This window comes from Colobus angolensis, unplaced genomic scaffold (assembly GCF_000951035.1).
Source record: "Colobus angolensis palliatus isolate OR3802 unplaced genomic scaffold, Cang.pa_1.0 Scaffold33, whole genome shotgun sequence".
In the NCBI taxonomy this organism is placed as follows: Eukaryota; Metazoa; Chordata; class Mammalia; order Primates; family Cercopithecidae; genus Colobus; species Colobus angolensis.
In genome coordinates, this window is record NW_012116599.1 from 11,893,983 (window position 1) to 11,917,242 (window position 23,260).

Consider the following 23,260-nt stretch of genomic DNA (forward strand, 5'->3'; position numbering starts at 1 on the left):
TATTTGTTTTAGAAACAGGGTTTCACCATGTTGCCCAGGCTGGTCTTGGACTCTTGGACTCAAGCAGTCTGCCCACCACGGCCTCCCAAAGTGCTGGAATTACAGCCATGAGCTACTGTGCCCAGCAAGTGTTTTTTAAAAATTAGGAAATGAGGCAAAAGGAACACGTGAGTAGGAAAATTAGGCACAGCCAGGATAAGGGTTAGTTCACAAAGTGTAAACTATAAATAAAATCTCCTAGAGGCAAGTTAGGAAGGTTTTCTGAGTTTCCTAGCAGCCAAAGCAAAAAGGAAAGCTTTTTAAAGTTTATTTATTTTATTTTGTACAGCAGACAGTTCATATAGCATAAAAAGGGAAACCATCAAGGATAAAATGTGTGTGTCTGTAAGATACAGATTGTCATGAGAAGAGTGTTTCCTTATACTGCATCAACTTTCCCCATAAGTGCACTCTATAAAAGGATACTGCATGGTCAAATGGGCCCTTGTTCTCCCTGCTTCCCTACAGTGATAGCATAGTCATTTGGTTGACTTCTTGCAGTGTCCCTTGTGGTAGCCTTGGTGGCAAAGCCCCAAGTAGGACAAGGGCACCATGGGAGGCCTGTGCAGGGTGTTTCAGTGCAGTTCTTCGCATCTCCAGAGGTGCTCCCTTGAGGTATCTTGGTTCTGGGAGATGCTGTCCCACAGAGAAGTGCCAGGAGCAAATGGGTTGGGCAAGAACTATTGATACCGGCATATTAAAGGCTCCTTAAAGCCCTACAATTAAGAAATCAGCCCAGTATTTCCCAAACTGATTTAATCACAAGACCTTTAAAAAAAAAAAATTAAAACACTTAATTGGCACATTCAGAAACATTGATCTAAAACAGGGGTCAGCAAACTTCCTGTGAAGGGTCACATAGCAAATATTTTAGGCACAACTAAAACAACTGTCTGTCACAGCTAGTCAGCACTGCCATTGTATAGAAAAAAGTGTGGCTATGTACGATAAAGCTTTATTTGTGAGTAGTGCAATTTGAATTTCCACTATCATTTTTGTGTCACAAAATAATATTCTCCTTTTGATTTTTTATTTTTTAGTCATTTAAACATACAAAAACTGTTCTCATCTTGTACGTCATTCACAAACAAGTGGCAGGCCAGGTTTGACCAGTGTAATATGGTTTGCCGATTCGGGATCAGGAATAATGTTTGGATGGCTTACCTTTCCAGCAAGCAAGCCTTCCTGAGTGCTGTTTGTCAGGTTCCATTTTAATTTAGACTTTTATGTTTCTGGTTTAAAAGCAGATTAAAAAGTGTTAAAGGTAATAGAGAGTTGGTTTGAGTCCTTACAGGCTAGTCTAGGATTTTCCTTAGAAAGCAGTTGTGGGTGCTCCCAAAGAAGACATTTACAAACTGATAAAGTCTTACACAGTCACATATGGTTGAATCAACTTCAGGCTGGAAATGTCTTAATGGGCATTATCATTAATGCACTGGATCCATAGAAATGAAAGTCTCAAAGCACCCAGAGACATTTAATTTTAAGAAAATAAAACTTCCTAGTCAACCCTCCAAGTAATCTAGTAAACTATGGCTTCCCACCCGCAACCAAGCTAATGGAGTTCTTTTTGATTTTGACTAGGGGAACTTTTTTTTGGCTTTTATGATGTCATTATGATGAAAGAAGAAGAACCAAACATTCCTACTACCATGTCTGACTTTTTAGTTTCAGTTATACAAGTCCTTTTTATTGAGTACTCAGTGTATATAAAACATTTGGTTAGGTTTTATGGGAGATACCGAAAGGAGACAGAAGTGGACACTTCCTTCTTTACCTTGTGAGCCAAGTTCAAGATCCTCATCAATTACAGCCCATTGCTGTGGTGCCAGGTCTGATTTCACCTCCTGGGCACTTCCTATTGCCATCCATCTGTTCATTCAGCAAACATGTCTGAGATGCGGCCTCTGTTCAAGGCTCTGGGAACACAGCCCTTGGAGCACACGTTCCAGGAGATCAGTGTTTCTCTTCTCCTCTGGCACTCTTGCTTACAACCTCTTTTATATAGTGGAACCAGAATTACTTTTGTATATCTTGAGACTTGAACCTTATGTTCCCTACACTGTCTGTGACTCTCCTCGAAATATTTAGTGGGAGAGTGGGTCTCCTGATTAACCACCCTTTCTGGGATCTGCACTCTAAATGCTCTTGTTCCCTCCACCTGAATGGCACCCAGCTTTCCCTGCCCTATTTTCTTAGCATCCAGTGGGGACACAGTTTTTACCAGATCCATAATCTTGAAGCCATTAACTCTATTAAGCCAAATGCATCTTGTAACAAATGTTACAAGATAGCTAAATATATGTACAAACAATAATATGTATCTGATCAATTGTTTTTTGATTGAGGAAGATTCTCTACAGTTTTGATTTTTTCCATTTACAAAAGTAATATTCAATTGCATTGAAAAATTTTAAAAACATGAAAAAGTACACATTAAAGGGAAAAAAATTAATCCATAAATCTAGCACCTGTCGATCAACCCTATGAATATTTAACATATATGTTTTACTTTTCTTGATTTGAAAGTCACATTAATTTTTTAAAAAAATAGTCAACAATAAAATTGACCTTCTTTTGCTGTATGTAAAATTCTGTGAATTTTAAAACATGTATAGATTTAGTTCCAGTCCCCCTGCTGCCCCCACACAAGCATCCCTTTCCTAGCTCTGGCAACCACTGATCTGTTCTCTGTCTTATCTCTGTTTTCCTTCCATTCCATTCCGTTCTTCTCCTCTTCTCCTCTCCTCTTCTTCTCCCCTCCCCTCTCCCCACCCCCTTTTTTTTTTTGTTTTTGAGACCAAGTCTCTCTCTCTTGCCCAGGCTGGAATGCAGTGGCACAATCTTGGCCTACTGCAACCTCTGCCTTCCGGGTTCAAGCAATTTTTCTGCCTCAGTCTCCTGAGTAACTGGGACTATAGGTGCATGCCACCATGCCCAGCTAACTTTTGTATTTTTAATAGAAATGGGGTTTCACCATGTTGGCCAGTCTGGTTTTGAACCCCCGACCTCGGGTGATCTGCCCACGTTGGCCTCCCAAAGTGCTTTGTTTTCTTTTTGAGAGTGGCTCTTTTCACTCAGTTCAATACCTTTGAGATTCATCCAGGCTGTTGGATTTATGAATAATTTGTTAATTTTTTTTTTTGCTAAATACTGTTCCATTTTGGGAGTGTACCACAGTCTAGTTGTCCATTTACCATTTTTTTTTAATTGCAAATATATTTATTACAATTTACAGATTAGTTATGTTATATACACAAATATAATTTTAACTATAAAATCCCAACACACTAGTTACATTTAAATCATTGATCTATGGAAGCCAATTTAGAGTCTTCTAGTCCCCTAACTTTACCTTCCTTAAATTATACAAAAATAAAATCTGATAGTTTTGATTTCAAGTCAAAGACGAAGAGGTGTTACATTTTATTACTCAGAAATGGAACTTTTACCTGTCTGTACAAAGCCTTTTACATGCTACATTGACACTTAAAGCACCATTAATAAGACTTTAAATGTGTAAAATGTTTAATTAAAACCTCCAAAGATTTTCTCTTTAAGATTATGGGGGTTTAACTTTGTTCTAACTAGAATTGGGATGAAACAAGAATTTTGCTTTTTTCTCCTTCAGTCCAACTTTAAAATAGTCCTTTCTGTCCTTCTTATCAACTTCTGATCACTTCTTCCAAGGAGGTTAGTACATGAAAGACCTCTTAATCAAGCTTTCACATATTTGGTAGTGAGGTTAGAATCCCATGGGGAACAATTTTCCAAAATCCAGTGAAAGATGTCTCATTATTTTCAAATACACAGAGGTGCTAGGTTTCAGAAACAGAAAACACACCGTAAGTCTCGGAAATAAAATGTTTTAGCTTGGTTTTAAAAGAATGCCTATTATGTTGTCAAAAGGCTTTTTTCAAGGCAAATGATGCCTGCTTGCCAATCGACATCACTGTTGCTTGAAACTAGCCTGTTTTCATGTTATTAGACCATCCTGTAAATGTGTTCCCTGTGATTACCTAAAGTGGAGGTGCACAAAACACACAGAATAAGGGCTCTGCAAAAACTCGACCAGCTTTTATAGTGTTGCATTCTCAATGTGTTTAATTATGAATATATAAACAGTGGAGGCAGTTCGTAGAACCAGGTAGAAATAAAATAATGACCAGGTAGATTGTAAACTGAGGTAGTAACCCTGTAAGCACTTCTGATGAAAAATTCATTCCCACACTTAAATAAGTTCAAAACTAAGAGGTCACCTATTCTACTTATGTCTTCTATTACCTGTGACAGGAAGCACACGGAATGAAAGCAGACCACTGAAGAGTTAACAACCCCTCAGCCTAACTTATGTGTACCTTGTAAAGCTAAACACAAATAAACCAAATATACACTTACCATTTAAGATTACTTTTTGGGTTGGGCATGGTAGCTCACACCTGTAATCCCTGCACTTTGGGAGGCCAAATTGAGAAGATCCCTTGAAGCCAGGAGTTTGAGACCAGCCTGGGGAACAGAGTGAGATCCTGTTTCTACAAAAAGTTTTAAAACTACTCCAGTATGGTGGCATGCACCTATACCGTCAGTTGCTTGAGAGTCTGAGGTGGGAGGATCATTTGAGCTCAAGAGGTTGAGGCTGCAGTGAGCCATCCAAACAAGGTTATTATTTTTTAAACATTTGACATTTTTGAAATTCTAAAGTGTCTTAAAATTAATGTATATATTTAATATGGTGGGGTTTTTATTTCTTCAAAAGCTATTATAGAATTGATGGTGCATCTTATAGTTAATACTCTCTTAGGATCGAAGTATTGTGGTTAGGATTAGAGAGGGCTGTTGGGAGTAATTAGGAGTAGGGTAAGTGGACAGTTAAGACTGAGACAGAGAAAGGCCCCGAGAGGTTGTGGCAGGCCAGCACAAGAGCAGCTTGGCAGCCTCTGAAGACAGGTTCTCCCTCTGTTGTCCAGGCTGGAGTGCAGTGGCCCAATCATAGCTCACTCCTGCCAAGGAAGTTTTGAACAGAGGAGCAACACCAGGAAAGAAGTCTTTAAGAACAAAGCCTGTCTTATCATGGTTGGTACAAGTATGGACAACATCATCAGTGTTGATGAATCAGCAAAAGACAGAGAAATGGTGGCAGTGCACTGCTAGTACTGTTTGGAGTGGAGGAAGAACCTAGGAAGCAGTGAGCACTGACTAGAGAGTGTGGCATGGAGGCAGAAGGGCAGTTGCTGCAGAATACCCCAATCTCCAGGCAGTGCCCAGGCAGGAAAGGCCAGAGGTATGGAGAGCCAAGGACAGCTGCTGCCAAAATCTTTAGGTGTTTACATGGTGGGAATGGGTGGGTTGAGTCAGGCATGCTATATGGGACACTATAAAACAGAATGAGAGTTTCACAGGTTAAGAGTGCAGTGTTCATAAGGATACTGTGCAAAGATAAAATGGTGAACTTAGTATAAGCTTGGTTGTAGTATATAATTAATTCTGTGGAAACAGACTGTGATTTGTGCTACTTCCAGGTAGGCTTATTTTATGGTTAACTGTACGGCCCAGAGTTTTTTTGCAAAGCTTATTGTTGGGTCTCATCCACCTGTATCGCATGTCAGATGACTTATTCTTTGGCATACCCCCATTTTTTTCAATATAGGAGAATGAACAGTAAATTATCTTCATAGAGGTCCTTAAAGGACAGCTTCCCATCAGACACTGGAGAAGGATATTTTACCAAAGTTGTAAATTGAAGAGTAATTTACCAAAGTAACTTGCACCTCTTGTTGGCCAACTCTTCTTGAGAAGCCTCGTTCATGGAAGCAGCCTCATTTTTACCCACTCACATCTCTTCTGGCTTGGGGTGAAGGAGAAGGAGAAGTAGGTGCCAGTTCACATAGAGGAAGAGAAAATCACTCACCCATTTGTCTCTTCCCAGTCTCACATTTAACTAAAGATCTCATTCTCATAGAAGTTATTTTTCACTTTCCCTAACAGAGCACATATGCAAAACTCACTGTTCTTTAAAGCTGTACTATGATGGGATAAAGTTGCTATTATTTGTGGCATTGCTAATTGTTTCTTCAATCTTTCCTAGAAAAGACTGTATCTTCACCATTGACCCATCAACCGCCCGAGACCTCGATGACGCCCTCTCCTGCAAGCCACTCGCTGATGGTAGGATGGAAATTTCTATAGCATCCTGAGCAGCAGGCAGTCTGCATGCCTGTGTGGTTTACCTGGCTGCCCTGTGCTCCCTAAGCAGCATACTGTGCAAGGCTGGATTTGCTTTGTGCCTGAACTTGCCATAGGCCTCTGAGCCTTTACAACTATGTGACCTTAAGGTTGTGTTCCTGGGCTGGGCGCAGTGGCTCACGCCTGTAATTCCAGCACTTTGGGAGGCCGAGGCAGGCGGATCACAGGGTCAGGAGATCGAGACCATCCTGGTTAACACGGTGAAACCCCGTCTCCACTAAAAATACAAAAAAATTAGCCAGGCGTGGTGGTGGGCGCCTGTAGTCCCAGCTGCTGGGGAGGTTGAGGCAGGAGAATGGCGTGAACCCGGGAGGCGGAGCTTGCGGTGAGCTGAGATCGCACCACTGCACTCCAGCCTGGGTGACAGAGCGAGACTCCGTCTCAAAAAAAGAAAGAAAGAAAAAAAAGATTGTGTTCCTGTGGTGACATTGGTGAGGGTGAGAATGAGAAATATTCTCTCACTAGACTCTTCTTGGGCCTCAGAAGGGGCAACAGTGAGTGCAAAAGAATGAATTGCAAGCCTTGGCCCTTCAGATAGTTCCAGTGTTGACGTAAGGTATCACAGAAAGAAAGTTCCTAAGGGCTCTGCTTGGGAGAGACATAGGGTTCTTTACCTGAATTTAACACCAAATAATGTGATTGAAGGGGTACTCTTCAAAGTCATGCTTCCAGTTGGGTAGCAGGAACCCCTTCCCTGAGAACTGCCTCTCTGGAGCTGAGCTGGAGAAGCCTGGGCTACTCCCAGTAGGTTTTCATCTATCCAGCAAGCTGAGAAAGGCAAATTGATAGGGGCTCTTTAAACATTCTTCTGGGATGTTACTGAGCAGGTAAAAGTAGGATTGAGGCTAGTTGTCTGTGGAAATTATAGCTGGAGGAAGGGAATGCAGCAATTGACTCTCAAAGGAAAAATGTGTAGGATGTGAGAAAAGTGAACCCTACCAATCCTCCCCTCCCCCTCCCCTCCATTGCCCTCCCCTCCTCTTCTCGACAGAGTCTCACTCTTTTGTCCAGGCTGGAGTGTAGTAGCATGATCATGGCTCACTGCAGCCTCAATCTCCCAAGCTCAGGTGATCGTCCCACCTCAGCCTCTCAAGTAGCTGAGACTACAGATGTGCACCACCAAGCCTGGCTCATATTTTGTATTTGTGGTAGAGATGGGGTTTCACCATGTTGCCCAGGCTGGTCTTGAACTCCTGGGCTCAAGTGATCCATCCACCTCAGCTTCCCAAAGTTCTGGAATCACAGGCATCAACTACCATGCCCAGCACCCGCAATCCCTTTTCTAATACCGCAGATGTGCTGCTTCTAGTTTTTACCTATTTCTTGCCCCTCTCTAGGGTGGCTTCTGGGTGACTGCTTTGGCTTTGGTCATCCTCACAGATGATCTTGGCACTAACATGGCCTTTGACATTTGCCCAATGTGGATATCCACCCTTGCAGTTTCAGTCTGCTACCAAGCATTGATGGCCTAGTGGCCTAGTCATTTAAAACGTTGCAAAGATGTTCATGTCTCCCACTGACACAGAACGCTGTAGGTTCAGTATGTGTAATCTCTTCTCTACTATAGTAGATGGGGAAGCTTAGTAGATAGAAGGCTGAGAGATGGAAGATATCATTGCCTAAGACTGTTTTTATCTTCCTTGAAACTATGGGCAAGATTGCTCAATATTTTCTTTTTTAAAAATTAATTAATCGATTTTTAGAGACAGGGTCTCACTCTGTTGCCCAGGCTGGAATTCAGTGGCTCATTGCAGCCTTGAACTCCCAAGCTCAAGCAGTCTTCCTGCCTTGGCCTCCCAAAGCACGAGCCACTGTGCCCAGCCTCAATATTTTCAACTAAAGAAAACCAAAAGAAAGATAAAGCATAACAAGAGAAAAGGTCCCCTGGAAATTTTAGAGAAATTATATCTTTTTAAAATCCAAAATTGAAGCAGCCTACTTCAAAAGGCAAGTACTGGCTTGATTTCTTACATTCTTAGCAATCTCTGTTGCATGCAGAGGCTTAGGCATACCTGCTCGGTATGTAGATGCCACTTCCCTAAGCCACAGTGTGAAAAGTGCCCCTAGGCTGAAAGCCAGGTGACCATGGATCTCATTCCTCATATTTTCCTTCCCTCTAGGTTCACACCTCTACTGTTTGTGTAATGCTTGGACAGAATTGCTTCCTTTGTTTTGTCCAGTTTCATAGTTGATAATAGCAGAAGGGTACATCTACTACCTGTTCCTCTGTCTCAGCTGGCCTGGAACCCTGCACCTTGCGGGGATTCCAGGGAGCTGGCATATGTCCTACCCTACTCACTGCATACACTGCGGTTTTATGTCTAGGGTACAAGTGTGTCAGCAGAGGTTTCTTAGAGGAAGTGGTTAAAGATATGGTAGGAAATACAGACTGGGGACAGATTTGGGGACAAATTTTCAGACCAAATAGTGTTTTTTGTTTGTTAGACAATGGAAAGGCAAGCAGATGTTGTTCAGCAAGAGAGCATTCAAAAAGAGGAAAATAATTTAGCACTTCAAGGAAAAGGAGAGAAACTAGAAGCTGGAAAATGAGTCAGAGAAACATTGCAATAGTTATGGACTTGGACTAGATGGTAGCAAAATCAATAGGGGGATTGGAGTGGGAAGGACAGATGTGAGAAAGGGATAATGACAGAAGAATCTATGGAAATGAATGCTGGGGTTGAGGGAGAGGAGTCCAAGATGGTGCCAAGGTTTCAACCTGGATGACTGAGAGATGGAACCCATAAGTTAGAAATGGGAATCAGGAGTACAAGCTGGTTTGGGAGAGAGTATGTTGGCGTGGAGTTGTCCGTCTGATGATATCTATGTTAGTTGCTGCAAATTCTTTGTAGAAGAGCTGAGGTATGTATAAATAAGCTAATTAGACGCAGCCCATGGAATTATATACGAAGAGCCCTGGAGGAGAGGAAGCATTGCACCAAAATGCAGTGATTTTATTTGAATGATGGGATCATAAGAGATTTTTTTTCCTTTCTTTAGTTTCCAAATTTTTATAATGTGGCAATAATAGTTTTATAATGAAAAAAATTGTGTAATACAAAAATATTATGAGGTGCCAGAAATCACAGGCCACTCAGTAGCCTGCTGCACCAGGTGACCAGACACCTTCCATCCACTTAGTTTCTCTGTCGTTCCAGAGCAGCAGTTTGGCAGAGCAGCAGAGAAAGGACATGGAAAAGGAGTCAGGGAAGACTCCGAAAAGGCCTGAGCTGGTTGGCAAACAGTTTTACAGTGGCACTTCTGCAGTTGGCCTTTGTGACAATAGTTTCTGCCAGGGCCATTTATCCAAGGAGTTGAAAAGGGAAAGTCAATTCCAGTTTGGATTGGGTGAGATTTGCTAAGTTCAGGTTGAGGTAGTTACCAGTTCATGTCAATTCTTGCTTAGGGGGAAAAATGTTAAAGTTTCAAAAAACAAATAGTGTTTTCTTGGCCTATTTATGTCATCTGTTGTTTTGTTTTGTTTTTTAGAAGAAACTGTAAAGTTTAACTTTCCTTTGGTTTCATTAAAATTATCTGAAAGACCATTCTGTGAAAAGCAGACAGATGTAACATACCTAGTCCTCACTTTCCCTTTTGGTAGAGTTGAGATGTACTCCAGGACTTGTTAGCAGTGTCTATCAGGTGAAGCACTCCAGTGATCAGTTCAGCAAATCACAGTGACCACCTGTCTACCAGTAGATCATAATTAGGTTGCAGGCGGAGGAGAGGGTGCCACCTATCTTCATGAAATTTCAGCTTGGAAGGGATTCTACTAGTCATCCAACCTGGTAATTCTCCACTTTTCTTAGCCTGAAAATACACTTCAGGAGAACACTCCCATGAGCATTACCCAGCAATGTAGAGTTTTTTTCACCTTTGTTCAAGAAAATATTTAGTGATGTAAATGAATAGGAGTGGCGTTATAGTGATAATCCAGAATCTGGAGACAGTAATCGTGCGCCTCAGTGTTTTATTATCGTACCAGATCACTTGCAGCCTACCTCACAGCTGACCTCAACGCTCAAGTGTGGGAATGCCACAGTTGTCAGATCACCCTCTGGTTTTTTAATTACCTCCACCGCATCCACTTATGGAATGTCCAGATTGCATTTAAACTTTCTATCTTAGAGGCAATTCATTCTGCCTTAAGATGGCTTGACTGTTAGGAAATCCTTCCCTGTAGTGATCTGAAACACTGCTCTCTTCCTGTAATTTTCCACTCATTAGTCCCATTTATGCCTCTTGGGGCCCTATAGAACAAATCTAGTATCTCATTTGACAACCTGTCAGTTACTAGATAACAGTTATCATGTGTCTTCTGAGTCAAAAATTCTCAACTTAGCATCCTAAATATTCTTTGGTATCCAGTGGATTATGAGGTGTGAGCCCATCTCCCATATCATGGAGTCATTTCTGATTTTATGAAGTCTGAAGTTCATGGCTGCCTGTATCCAGACTTCGCCTCCCTGGCTATTAGGGCCTGCTCTCTTCTTGCCAGTTCCTCCTTATTGGGCAGGACTGGGTTCAGAGTAACAGCTACCCATTCTCTTCAATTAATCAAGCATTGTGGCTTTGCCTTAGTCTCTGAGGGAAAATTGTCAGCCTGACCAGCTAGGACCTTTATTCAGCTTTTTGTTGATTCAGGCTCCCAGCAGATCCTGCAGGAAATTGAACTTCACTTCTCCAGCATCTTGTTTCTCCAAAGTTGTATTCTCTAATGTGTTCTCTGCCGTTGAACTTACAGGGTTACCCTAGCCAGGCCTTAGAAATGAATGAATGGGAAGGGGGAATGATGGTTAATGGGTTTCGGTTTCTTTTTGGGTGACGAAAATGTTCTGGAATTAGATAGTTGATAGTTGCACAACTTTGTGGACATACCAAAAGCCACTGGGGGAAAAGGAGTGAGTGAATAAGTGAATGAGAAGAAATAAACATATCCACTTATCCTTGAGGCTTTCTGGAAATTGTAGTTTACACACCTTAACCACAATTTAGCAGAGGTCTTTATGGAATGCCCAGCTGGATATCACAATCACATCCCTCATGTCCATCTCTCTTCCTTGCTGCTTTCCTCTCTGAACCATGAAACTGCAGCCCGGGTGCACAGCCCTCTGCTCTGCTGCCCGCTTACATTTCCCATCCCCACAGAGTACAGCCATCTGACTCAAAAAAAGAAGGGTCTGTCCCACTATCTGCATAGAAAATACTTGGTTAAGTTAGAACAACATCCAGCCTAAGGGGCCTCTGGGGTGCATATTACCTACTGTGCTCAAGGAAACACCAGTCTTCCTGCCTGGATTGTCTCTGCGGCCTGCCTGGTTGCATGGCTTTTTTGGGGGAGGATAGAGCAGACAGCTCTGTTCCTGGGAGCTCATGGCAATAAGGGAGTAGAGTGAGAGTCTAGGAGCAGTGCCTGTAAGGATTTCAGAGAATTCCTAATAAACTCTCTGGCTCCCCAAATGGTTATGTTTGTCACCTGCTGAGAATTTCCTGTATTGACTGATCACCTTTGGAGGCAGTGAGGAAGTAGGAGCTAGAAATTCTTGTGTCCCCCTGTGTGCCAGGCTTTAGCTAGAAAACCTGAGGGATAGGATGGGGCGGTAGTTGTTTTAAAGAGCAAAGGGCCGAGATGAAGTCAGTGGACCTGCTACTGGGAAGAAACGGGAAACCTGAGAGTCCTGGAGCTTCTGAGTGAAAAGGTTCATGTATGTCTCTAGCAGCCAGGCCAGACCCTTTTCCTGGGCTCTTTTCTCACCTCTGGGAAGACTTCTTCCCAGCAGTCATTCACCCCAGCCCCTTTACATTTCCCTTTGCCCTGCTTCCTCCTCTTGCTGTACCAACTGAAGTCTCCCTCATCCTATAAAACCTTCCTGTACTCTGCTCCAGCTCCAGAACTTTCACTTGTGTCTGTCAGGACACCTTGGAAGAGTTGCCTTTACTTGCTATTGCTTTCTCACTTCCCGTGTATTCCTTATCCCATTTGCAGCGTGGCTTCAGAATGCTGGCTGCAACAGGTTGCCCCAGCCTCAGTTCACTAAGCATCTCTACAGCACTTGGCTCTTTAGTCTGCTCTTCCTCCTTGAAATTCACTCACTCTTCCTTGGACTGAAAGGACCCTGCCTGCTCTTGGTTCTAAATGTTAGCTTTTCTTCTCCAGTCGCCTATTTAACTCACCTTTCACTGCCTAGCCCTTCAGGCATCAGTGCCCCTCCTTTCATGCTCTGCAGTCTTTGCACTTGGTGTCCCCTGTGCCTGGTTTCCCCTTTCCCTGCAAAGCCACATGGCTGATTTCTCACTTTCTTTCAGGTTTGATTGGTCGCCTTCTCAGTGAAGCCTTCCCTAGCCATTCTGCCTCTGATTCCACCCCTCTCACCTAGCCACCTTTCCATTTTTTTTTTTCCTCACCACTCATCACTTGCTAACTAACATAGGTCAAAGGTGGCTTTTTTCTTTGCTTTTAAGATGGAAGATATTTGATATGTTTATGTTGAGAGCTAGGAGATGACAGAGAAGGAAAAGTTGAAAACACGGGCATGAGGAGAGTTGATTGTTTTGCAGGATCTTGCAGAAGAAGGTGGGAGATGAATCAAAGCGTAAGTGGAAGGCAAGGCCAAGGCAGAGGAAGAACACCCCTCCCCTCCCCTCCCCTCCCCTCCGCTCCCCCAATCACAGACCCCAGCGCAGGCTCTCACTGCCACTGGACACCCCTCCCCTCCCCTCCCCTCTCCTCTCTTTTTGGATGGAATCTCGCTCTGTTGCCCAGGCTGGAGTACAGGCTGGCACAATCTTGGCTCACTGCAACCTCCACCTCCTGGGTTCAAGTGATTCTCTTTCCTCAGCCTCCTGAGTAGCTGGGACTACAGGTGCACACCACCACACCCAATTAATTTTTGTATTTTTAGTAGAGACAGGGTTTCACCGTATTGGCCAGGCTGATCTCGAACTCCTGACTTTGTGATCTGCCTGCCTCAGCCTCCCAAAGTGCTGGGATTAAAGGTGTGAGCCACCGTGCCTGGCCAGAACACCTCTTTCTATGAGACAGAGAGGCAAGACATAGTTGATGGGCCCCTGCTAATGAGGGATCACACCTGGCCATACCCACTTCCACTGTGAAGTAGAAAGCCGAACGCTGCTGAGAGGGCTGACGGAGTGGTGAAGGAGATAGTCTGAGTGAAAAAAACAACGCAAACTGCCTTTCCCCTGCTGCCACCCTGCAACAATCAACACAGAAGACTGCTATGACCAAATACTTGGGTGCTTTTTTGCCATACACAAAGCAAGCAATTAGTTCTGCAGCATATGCCAGAGGGCGTCCTCCAATTCAGTTCTGATATTCTCTGCCTGGAGATAGCATCAGATCCCAAAGATTGAACTCCTGGTCCCACAAGACTGCCTCCTGCTTCTGATGCCAGTCGCAGGCTCCAGGTTGGTTTACTTGTGATTCTGTCTGACCAGCTATAAGTTTGGGATCCTGCAACCCCCTCCTTGAGTTTCATTGATTTGCTAGAGTGGCTCACAGAAAACTCAGGGAAACCCTTGGGTTTAGTGGTTTATTATGAAAGATATTGCAAAGGATACAGATAAACGGTTGCCTAGGGTGAGGTATGGGGGAAGGGATGTGGAGCTTCCATGCCCTCCCCAGGCATGCCACCTCCATGTGTTCAGCTCTCCAGAACCTCTCTGAACCCCTGTCCTATTGGGCCTTTTATGGAGGCTTCATTCAATAGGCATGATTGAAGCGTGGACACCCATGTAGAAATGTGATTGGGCAAAAAGTGTTTGATCTCAGTGACAGACTGAGTGGAGAAACTCAGAAAGGCCTGTCCAGATGCTTCTTGGCCTCTCTGTGCAGCATTCCCTCTTCCAGGTCATCGGGCAGGACCCCTTTTGAAATGGAAGTCTTCCAACCCACAATCAGACAAGGTAAGTCAGAGAACATTTTAATAGGAAGAGGGGAAGATTAGAATCCTGCCTTGGGGAGAAAAAGAAGCTGGTGAAAGGAGGGCAGGAGAAAGAGAGATTCAGTGACCTAAAGCTCCCCAACGTTTTAACAAAAGACTGTAATAAGCGCTATAGGAGTCATAAGCGAGGAACCACGGATGAACACACACGCGCACACACACACACACGTCCATGTCACGCACACATCACGGATAGGATAGGGAACTGACCAGGAATCCGTCAGACAAAGCATTGGTAAACACTGCTCGGGTATATCTGGGTTTGAATCCTACAAAGTCTGGAGAATAATAAGATTTTCTTCAGTAATTCTCAGCCTCCCAGGTGTGGGAGCAGAGGTTGCAGAGATCCAAACTTGGAGGTTTCAGGCCGGGCACAGTGGCTCACACCTGTAATCCTAGCACTTTGGGAGGCCGAGGTGGGAGGCCGAGGGGGGAGGCTCATTTGAGGCCAGGAGTTCAAGACCAAACTTGGGAGTTTCCTGGGAGGGAGAGCTGGAGGGGCAACAGGACAAGGGTCCCACTGAGCCTGTTTCTTCTCCGCCCCTTGCTTTTATGATAGAATTGGCCGGCATCTAATCAAAGTTTTACAAAGTAATCCTGGAACCACATTTGATTCCTTTTCCTCTCCAGACTGTTGTCATGGTTTTTTCAGTAATTTCCCTCCCTCCTCACTGTCTCCCATCCACCTTGCTGTCCAGTTATCTTTCCTATGTGGCATGCACAAGGACCAGATCATGTAGCTTTTCTGCTTGAAAACCTGCTTGTACCTATGGGTTAGGTCTGCAGTTCTTTAGCAGAGCTTTGTTACCAAAGCCCTTTAAGATTAGTCCTCAGTCTCTTCTCCTGCCACCCCACTTCCCAGCGCTGCTTCCCTTAGCACATGCACAGCGGGGGCTGGTCACTGCAGGCTCTGCTGATCTTCTGTGCCCTTTCCTGCCTCCAGGCCTCTGCCTGCTCCTTTCCCTCTGCTTACAAGGCCTTGCCTCCCTGCCTCCTTCTGTCAGGTGAAATCTCCTTCTAAGAACAACATAAACCTCTGCAGAGCTTTCCTTTCCTCCTAGCGGAATGCATTGTTCCTGTTTATCCTACCAGCAAGTATTCTTCATGTCTTGGATATAGCAATAAACATCATTACTTCTGGATTTAATTCTCTTTTTTGCTTATTTCCTAAGAGCAGGGTGTTCCTTGGATATCTCTACTTCCTGAGTACCTTGGATATCTCTACTTCCTGCTTGCTGCCCTGCATTTTAAAAATGTTTGGTCTAGTTAGATCTAGCCAGGCAACCTATTGCATACCTTCAGTGTTTCACTCCTTTTTCTGGTTCTTGCCTTGCCCCTTTATTTCTGTGTACTTCTGTCCTTAGTTTTGGGTTGCCTGTGGGTTTATATCCTGACATATAAACCTGATCCACTTTCTGTCCTAAAAAATTTCTTTGGAATTGGGCATACTTTTCCCTTATTCCATTCAAGTGTTTCAATCCATCTGTCATGTCTCAGTGGTACCTGTAAGATCATTGGATTTATCTTATGTTCATGCTGCTGTTACTCCAGCTCTGTGAATTGGCCCATGTGAGGCTCACTTCCTTCTTATTTCCTTGGCAAGTGTCTTACGTGGCCTGCACTGCTCTTCTCTTTTCATCCCTATAGGCTTCCGCAGCAACTCATGTCTTCATTTTATCTTGTCGTTTCCTCCACTTCCCTCCTGCCTGTATCCTTGCTATTTTCAAATTCAATAAGTGCTAATTTTCTGATAAAATTAACTTCCTGAATGAACCCTAACATGGTAGTAAAACAAAATTTGTGATCTAAATGCCAATTTTTCTCCCTTTAGTTATATTGACAAATAGTCTTGCTAGTTAAGAAATGCCTTTTAAACACCAAGTACAGTGCTAGGTACAGTAGCTTACACCTATAATCCTGGCATTTTGGGAGACCAAGGTAGGAGGATCACTTAAGGTCAAGAGTTCAAGACCAGCCTAAGCAACTTAGCAAAATCCAATCTCTACAGAAAAATTAATTAATTAATCAATTAATTAATAGCTGGGCATAGTGATGCACATCTGTAGTCCTAGCCACGTGGGAGGCTGAGGTGGGAAGACCACTTGAGCCTGGGGGTTCAAGCCTGCAGTGAGCCAAGATGGCACCACTGCACTCCAGGCTGGGCAATACAGTGAGACTGTGTCTCTAATGTAAATAAATAAACAAACACCAAGTATCTCTTCAGTCGCAGTGCTCACCTATAAGTTGGGAGAAGTAGAAATAGGAATTTGAGAGCTGGGCATGGTGGATCACGCCTGCAATCCCAGGACTTTGGGAGGCCGAGGTGGGCAGATCACCAGGTCAGGAGTTTGAGACCAGCCTGACCAACATGGTGAAACCCCGTGTCTACTAAAAATATGAAAATTAGCTGGGTGTGGTGGCACGCGCATGTAATCCTAGCTCCTCAGGAGGCTGAGGCAGGAGAATCACTTGAACCCGGGAGGCGTAGGTTGCAGTGAGCCAAGATCGCACCACTGCACTCTAGCATGGGTGACAGAGCGAGACTCCATCTACAAAGAAAAAGGAAAATAAATAGAAATTTGATAGTGTAAAAATCCAGGTATTCCTTTGGTAGCAGATAGATCTTAATGCCATGTTGATAAGACATTGGAAATTAAAAAGTTTGTTTTTAGACTGGGCACGGTGGCTCATTCCTGTAATCCCAGCACTTTAGGAGGCTGAGGCAGGTGGATCACCTGATGTCAGGAGTTTGAGACCAGCCAGGCCAACATGGTGAAACCCTGTCTCTACTAAAAAATACAAAATTAGCCGGGTGTGCTGGCATATACCTGTATCCCAGCTACTTGGGAGGCTGAGGCAGGAGAATCGCTTGAACCCGGGAGGTGGAGGCTACAGTGAGCCAAGATTGCGCCACTGCACTCCAGCCTGGGTGACAGAACAAGACTTCATCTCAAAAAAAAAAAAGTTTGTTTTTATTTTTTATCTCTTGGGAATGTAGTTGGGTAGCTAAGCTGGTATATGGAGATAACGCCAAGGTACTGTAATTCAGGAATCAGGTGACAGTCCAAAAATCAGGTGACAGTTTAAAAATGAAAGTCAGCTTTATATGTAGGGTTTCCTCTTGCCTGGAGATCTGTGAAACTTCAGAGTAAATCTGTTATTTTAGTTTGCCTATGGCTGAAACAGAATGTTGGCAGTAGTTTTATTCTCTTGAGGGTCACAAAGCCCTTTGAGTATTTCATGATAGCTATGGACTTTCTATATATAGTAGCTATATAAAATTTTGCATAGAACTTACATTTCCAGTAATATAGTGGAATGGATATCCTGAAAAAAAATCTTTCTTCGCTAAAACTCTGTAAAATGATGCACTTTTTAAAAATGTATGGCAGAACTGGTAAGAAAGTATGGAAAATATATAGAGGCCAGGAATAAAACAAGAACAGGTATACTTTGTATATACCAAAGAAGTGTACATATGTTAAAGAAAGCAGCTTACCTAAAGGCGTCATCCAATTCTTAGTAGGCCAGAGATTTTGCTCAGGACCTGAATTAACACTACCTGCATAGTGTATAACATTTCTTTTTTTTTTGACGGAGTCTCGCTCTATTGCCCAGGTTGGAGTGTAGTGGTGCGATCTCGGCTCACTGCAACCTCTGCCCCTCCAGGTTTAAGCAATTCTCTGCCTCAGCCTCCGGAGTAGCTGGGATTACAGGCGCATGCCACCACGCCCGGCTAATTTTTTTTGTATTTTTAGTAGAGACGGGGTTTCACCATCTTGGCCAGGCTGGTCTTGAACTCCTGACCTTGTGATCCACCCACCTTGGCCTCCCAAAGTGCTGGGATTACAGGCATGAGCCACTGCGCCTGGCCAGTCTATAACATTTCAAACCAAATATTTATTTTAAAGTGGCACCAGGTGGATAATACTTCCAGAAGCTGGAAGAATCAAAAGCATATTTCTTCTGGAAGAATTAACTCTCAATCAAACCTTTAAAGATTTGCCACCGATACAGTTCTAGTAAATATTATCTCACTTAAAAAATCATGAAACCCACAGGAAATAAGGTACCATGAGTGAGAGCAGAAAAAAACAAATATTGGAATCACATTCACAAAGACTTTAGATATTAGAATAATTGACAATAAAGTAAGTATTTTAATATATTGAAAGAAACTAAAGAGTGAATTGAAAGTATGTTAGAAAAAAAGATATTAAATGACTAAGAGATTTGAAAAAAGAACTAAATAAAACGAGAAGTGATAAACTAAAGTAAGTAAAATTTAAAACTCAACAAATTGGTTTAACAATTAGACTCAGTAAATAGAGAATTAGAGAACTGGAAGGTAAATCTTAAAAAGTCAAAGTATAACACAAAGGGACAAGCAGGATTATGAAACAGTGGTTAGAAGACTTGGAGGATAGAATGAGAAAGTCTAATTTTAAGAGTTCTAGGCCAGGCATGGTAGCTCACGCCTGTAATCCCAAGCACTTTGGAAGGCCTAGGCAGGAGGATTGCTTGAGGCCAGGAGTTCAAGACCAGCCTGGGCAACATACTGAGACCTTGTCTGTATAAAAAATAAAAAATTAGCTGGGCATGGTGGTACAAGCCTGCAGTCCTAGCTTCTTGGGACGCTGAGGCAGGAAGATCACTTGAACCTAGTAGTGAGGTTACAATGAGCTACTCCAGCCTGAGAGACAAAGTGAGACCCTATCTCAAAAAAATAAAATACAGTGGAGCTTCAGCAGGATAAATAAATGGAATTCACACCTAGATACATTATATTTAAAGAAGATCTGGAAATGAACCAGAAAGATAGACTGTAGCTGACTTCTCAACAATATCAATGGAACTCAGAAAGCAATGGAAAAATACCTGCTGAGAGAAAAAAAAAAAACATTCAACTTAAGAATTATTTGCACAGCAAAACTATCTTTCAAGAAAGAAGGCTGATGAGTAAAGACATATTACTTTTTTATTGTGATAAAATATATGTAACACAAAATTGGCTATTTAAATTATTTTAAAGTTTACAAATCGTTGACGTTATTTACATGCACAATGTTGTGCAGACACCCCTTTTTTTAAAAAAACGTTCTCATCATCCCAAACGGAAACCCTATAACCATTAAGGAGTAATTATTCATTCCTCCTCCCCACAGGCCCTGGTAACCTTTAATCTACTTTTTTGTTTTGTTTTGTTTCTTTTTTTGTTTTCAAGAGGGTCCTACTCTGTCACCCAGGCTGGAGTGCAATGGTGGGATGATGGCTCACTGCAGCCTCGACCTCCCAGGCTCAAGCTGTCCCCCAACCTCAGCCTCTCGAGTAGCTGGGACTACAGGTCTGTGCCAACATGCCTGGCTAATTTTTGTTTTTTGTAGAGACAGGGTCTCACTGTGTTGCCCAGGCTGGTCTCAAACTCCTGGGTTCAAGTGATCCTCCCACCTCAGCCTCCCAAAGTGTTGGGATTACAAGCATGAGCCACTGCACACAGCACAAATAGATTTTAAGGTGGAAGGCATTACTAAATGTAAAGAGAGTCACTAAATTATGATTAGAAGGGCCAATTTGTTGGGAAAATATAATAATTCTAAACATATTAACAAATAATATGGCTTCAAAATATGTAAGACAATACTTGACGGAAACACAAGGACAAATTGATAAATTCATCATCGTGGTGGGTTAGTAACCTTTGTTGTATACCCTTCTCAGGACATGATAGTTCAAACACACCAGAAATTCAGTGTAACTATAGAAAATTTGAATAGCACAGATGATATTTGCTGTAATAGCCATATCTAGAATACAGTACTTGCAATAAGAGAATACACATTGTTCTTAGAGCACACAGAAAACTTTTGTAAGTACTGATTCTGTATTAAACTGTTAAGCCTATTTCAAAAAATCATTGGTATTATTCAGATCATGTTCTTAGATTGTAATGCAACTAGATTAGAAATAATTATAGAAAATTTTTCCATTTTAATTTGGAAATTTTAAATAAACTTCTTATTACACATACACAGATTAACAAAAATTAAAGTTTGGCAATATCAAGTTGTCTTTTTTCACCCTCTACTCGAAGAGCAGTGGCCAGATGCATGGTATAAATCAGCATGTCCTTGATGCTGTGTCCCCTGTTAATGCCTTAAAGATAAGTTACCTACCTTCTCATAGTGACTCTACCTTTGTTGTTGCCTTTCACATGGAATTCAGAGTGTCTTCTTCCTTAGGACCTAGGGTTTCTACTCCTACTACTTTCCTCAGACCATCCAAGAGCTACTTAGCTCTTTGAAATATGCTACATGCTGACCTGCTGGCTACCAGTGAGCTAAGGATTGCTGGAAAGCCTGCACTACAGGAGACCATCAAAACAGAAACTGCCTTGTCTGATCAAAGAAACCGAGATACCTGAAGGTTAGCAGTAGAGAAAGGGTTCCCAGCTGGGACTGACAGCTGCCACATGTGGGCATTCTCTCCTTGGACGTCTGCTCACCCACTTTTGGAGCGGGCAGCACTTGTTGCCACCTTGGTCTATGTGTGATCTCATAATCTGTTGCTTCGCACCTCACACACAATTGAATCTAGACTGTAACTTTTAAACAGGAGTTTGCTAAAGATTGGAAGATAGCAAAAGGAAAATAAACAGAGAAGAACATGAAGCACCACAAAGTGGCTTGCTTTCCACTGCTCCCAAATCTAGGCCCGCCTGGGCCCTGACCTGTCCCCACACTGAGCATCACCCTGGCAACCCACACCTCAGCACCTGCCCTTTGAAAGTCTCAAACTAAGAGGTCTAGAAAGAGGTCCAAGGGCCTACTTCTTGCATTTTACATTTCCCCTCTGAAGACTTGCCCCTTCTTCCCAGGAAGAGTAATGTTGGGGGGATTCATCCCTTTTAGGGAAGAGTACAGCATTCCCATGCCTTATTCTGCAACCCACATCCGGACCCTCGCCAGTGCACTACATTGGCAGTGGAAGACCTGCATACTTCAGAAGCAGAGGTCATCTGGTTATACCATTTAGTAGGAGATCTAGTTTGCAGCTTCCCTGCTACATACTCAGCATCCAATCCTGAGCTAATTGAAAGAAACCATTCCTTTATATTGTGCTGTCCACCACCCCCAACTTTGCACAGTGTGCTTTACCTCACCTTTCTGTCCTTACACCCCATGCCGTCACAAACCCCCAGTTGACAAAGTATAGAAAGATGGAATCCAAGGCCTGTGTCAGATAGGCCATTGGTTGGGGAAATAGCTTTAAGGTCAGTCAGTCTTCAAGCACAACCTTCACCACAGCCTTCCACTGTGTGAACTTATGAAAGCTCCACTCATATCCTGCCTCAAAGGAGGGCCCGAGCGGACAGATATGTGTGTATCCACATATATCCTTTATGTTCTCCTCTGCCTGGCACATGCCTACCCCTCAGGACTGGACCATTCCTTTCAACCATTCTTCTCACCTTGAGTTGTCCTAGTCTCAACTTTCCAGCAGGTGGTCTTGCTGTTGTTCCCCTATTTCAGTCCTCCTTTAGTTTTCTGGAATTTAATTTACCTCAGACAGAATACCTAGGTTTAAACCCCTGGAGTTAGCCCCACATATACTCTTAGCACATAGGTTATGTGTCTCCCTGTTTCATCCACTTCAGTGAGCTGAATCCTGAAATGCTGCATTTCAAAAGGATGCCCTTGCTGAAAATGAAGACTGTACCATGGGAGGCACCTCACATTTAATTAGGAAAGTTTAATCTGCTAGCTGTTGGAAACATAAACATTCATAGCTTAAAAATAAGATCTACATGCACCATTTAATTTAACAAAAAAACTATGCATAAAATCTGTGCTTTGTATTTTAGAGGGGAACCCTGATCACTCGTCAGTACATCTTGGAAGAAAAAATTTCCAGCTGGGCACGATGACTCACACCTGTAATCCCAGCACTTTGGGCTCACACCTGTAATCCCAGCACTTTGGGAGACCGAGGCGGGTGGATCACCTGAGGTCGGGAGTTCGAGACCAGCCTGGCCAACATAGTGAAGCCCCATCTCTACTAAAAATACAAAAATTAGCTGGGCATGGCGGGCACCTGTAATCCCAGCTACTCAGGAGGGAGGCTGAGGTGGGAGAATCGGTTGAACCTGGGAGGTGGAGGTTACAGTGAGCTGAATTCATGCCACTGTACTCCAGCCTGGGTGACAAGAGTGAAACTTCATCTCAAAAAAAAGAAAAGAAAAGTTCTACTTCAGGGCAGTTTTCTGCTTGGATACATTTCTGGGTTTTGTCTCTGACTTCTTCATGATGCCCAGTGCTTCGAATGCTGTTCCTCCTACATTCCTCTTCCATGGGAAGTCATTGCTTTTTTTTTTTTTTTTTTTTGAGATGGAGTCTTGCTCTGTCACTTAAGCTGAAGTGTGATGGTGTGATCTTGGCTCGCTGCAACTTCTGCCTCCCGGGTTCAAGCAATTCTCCCGCCTCAGCCTCCTGATTATCTGGGATTACAGGCACACGCCACTGTGCCCAACTAATTTTTGTATTTTTAGCAGAAACGGGGTTTCACCATGTTGGCCAGGTGGGTCTGGAATTCCTGACCTCAGGTTTTCCGCCCACCTTGGCTTCCCAAAGTGCTGGGATTACAGGCGTGAGCCACCGCACCCAGCTTTGTGAAGTCATTTCTAATCCCGTTTTGAAACACTGAATTTTTTCCTCTTGCAATGTTTTATGTCAGAGGGCTTTCTGACCTCAAGCAGATCCCAGGCAACTCAAGTACTTGATCTCAGTCATATCTTATTTTTGTAGTAGGGCCCTTGATAATGAACCTGGGAAGAGAAATGGGAAATTCTGTAGATCTGTCAGCTCATAAGGAAATGCATGTTTTCTTCATTTATCTGGGGCACTGGCAAGTGAACAATTTTTTTTTTTTTTTTTAAGAGCTAGTTTTGCTCTGTCGCCCAGGCTGGAGTGCAATGGTGCAATCTTGGCTCACTGCAACCTCCGCCTCCCAGGTTCAAGTGA

The 23,260-nt window shown here is 43.1% G+C and overlaps 1 protein-coding gene across 1 annotated transcript in view; it reads left to right on the forward strand.

Moving 5' to 3' along the window:
* LOC105518845 (DIS3-like exonuclease 2) overlaps window positions 1–23,260 on the forward strand; it is a 405,890-nt gene that overhangs the window by 255,648 nt on the left and 126,982 nt on the right. Inside the window, exon 10 of the mRNA XM_011952002.1 lies at window positions 6,125–6,204. Coding sequence (XP_011807392.1) covers window positions 6,125–6,204 — 80 coding nt within the window. The remainder of the gene's footprint in view (window positions 1–6,124; window positions 6,205–23,260) is intronic.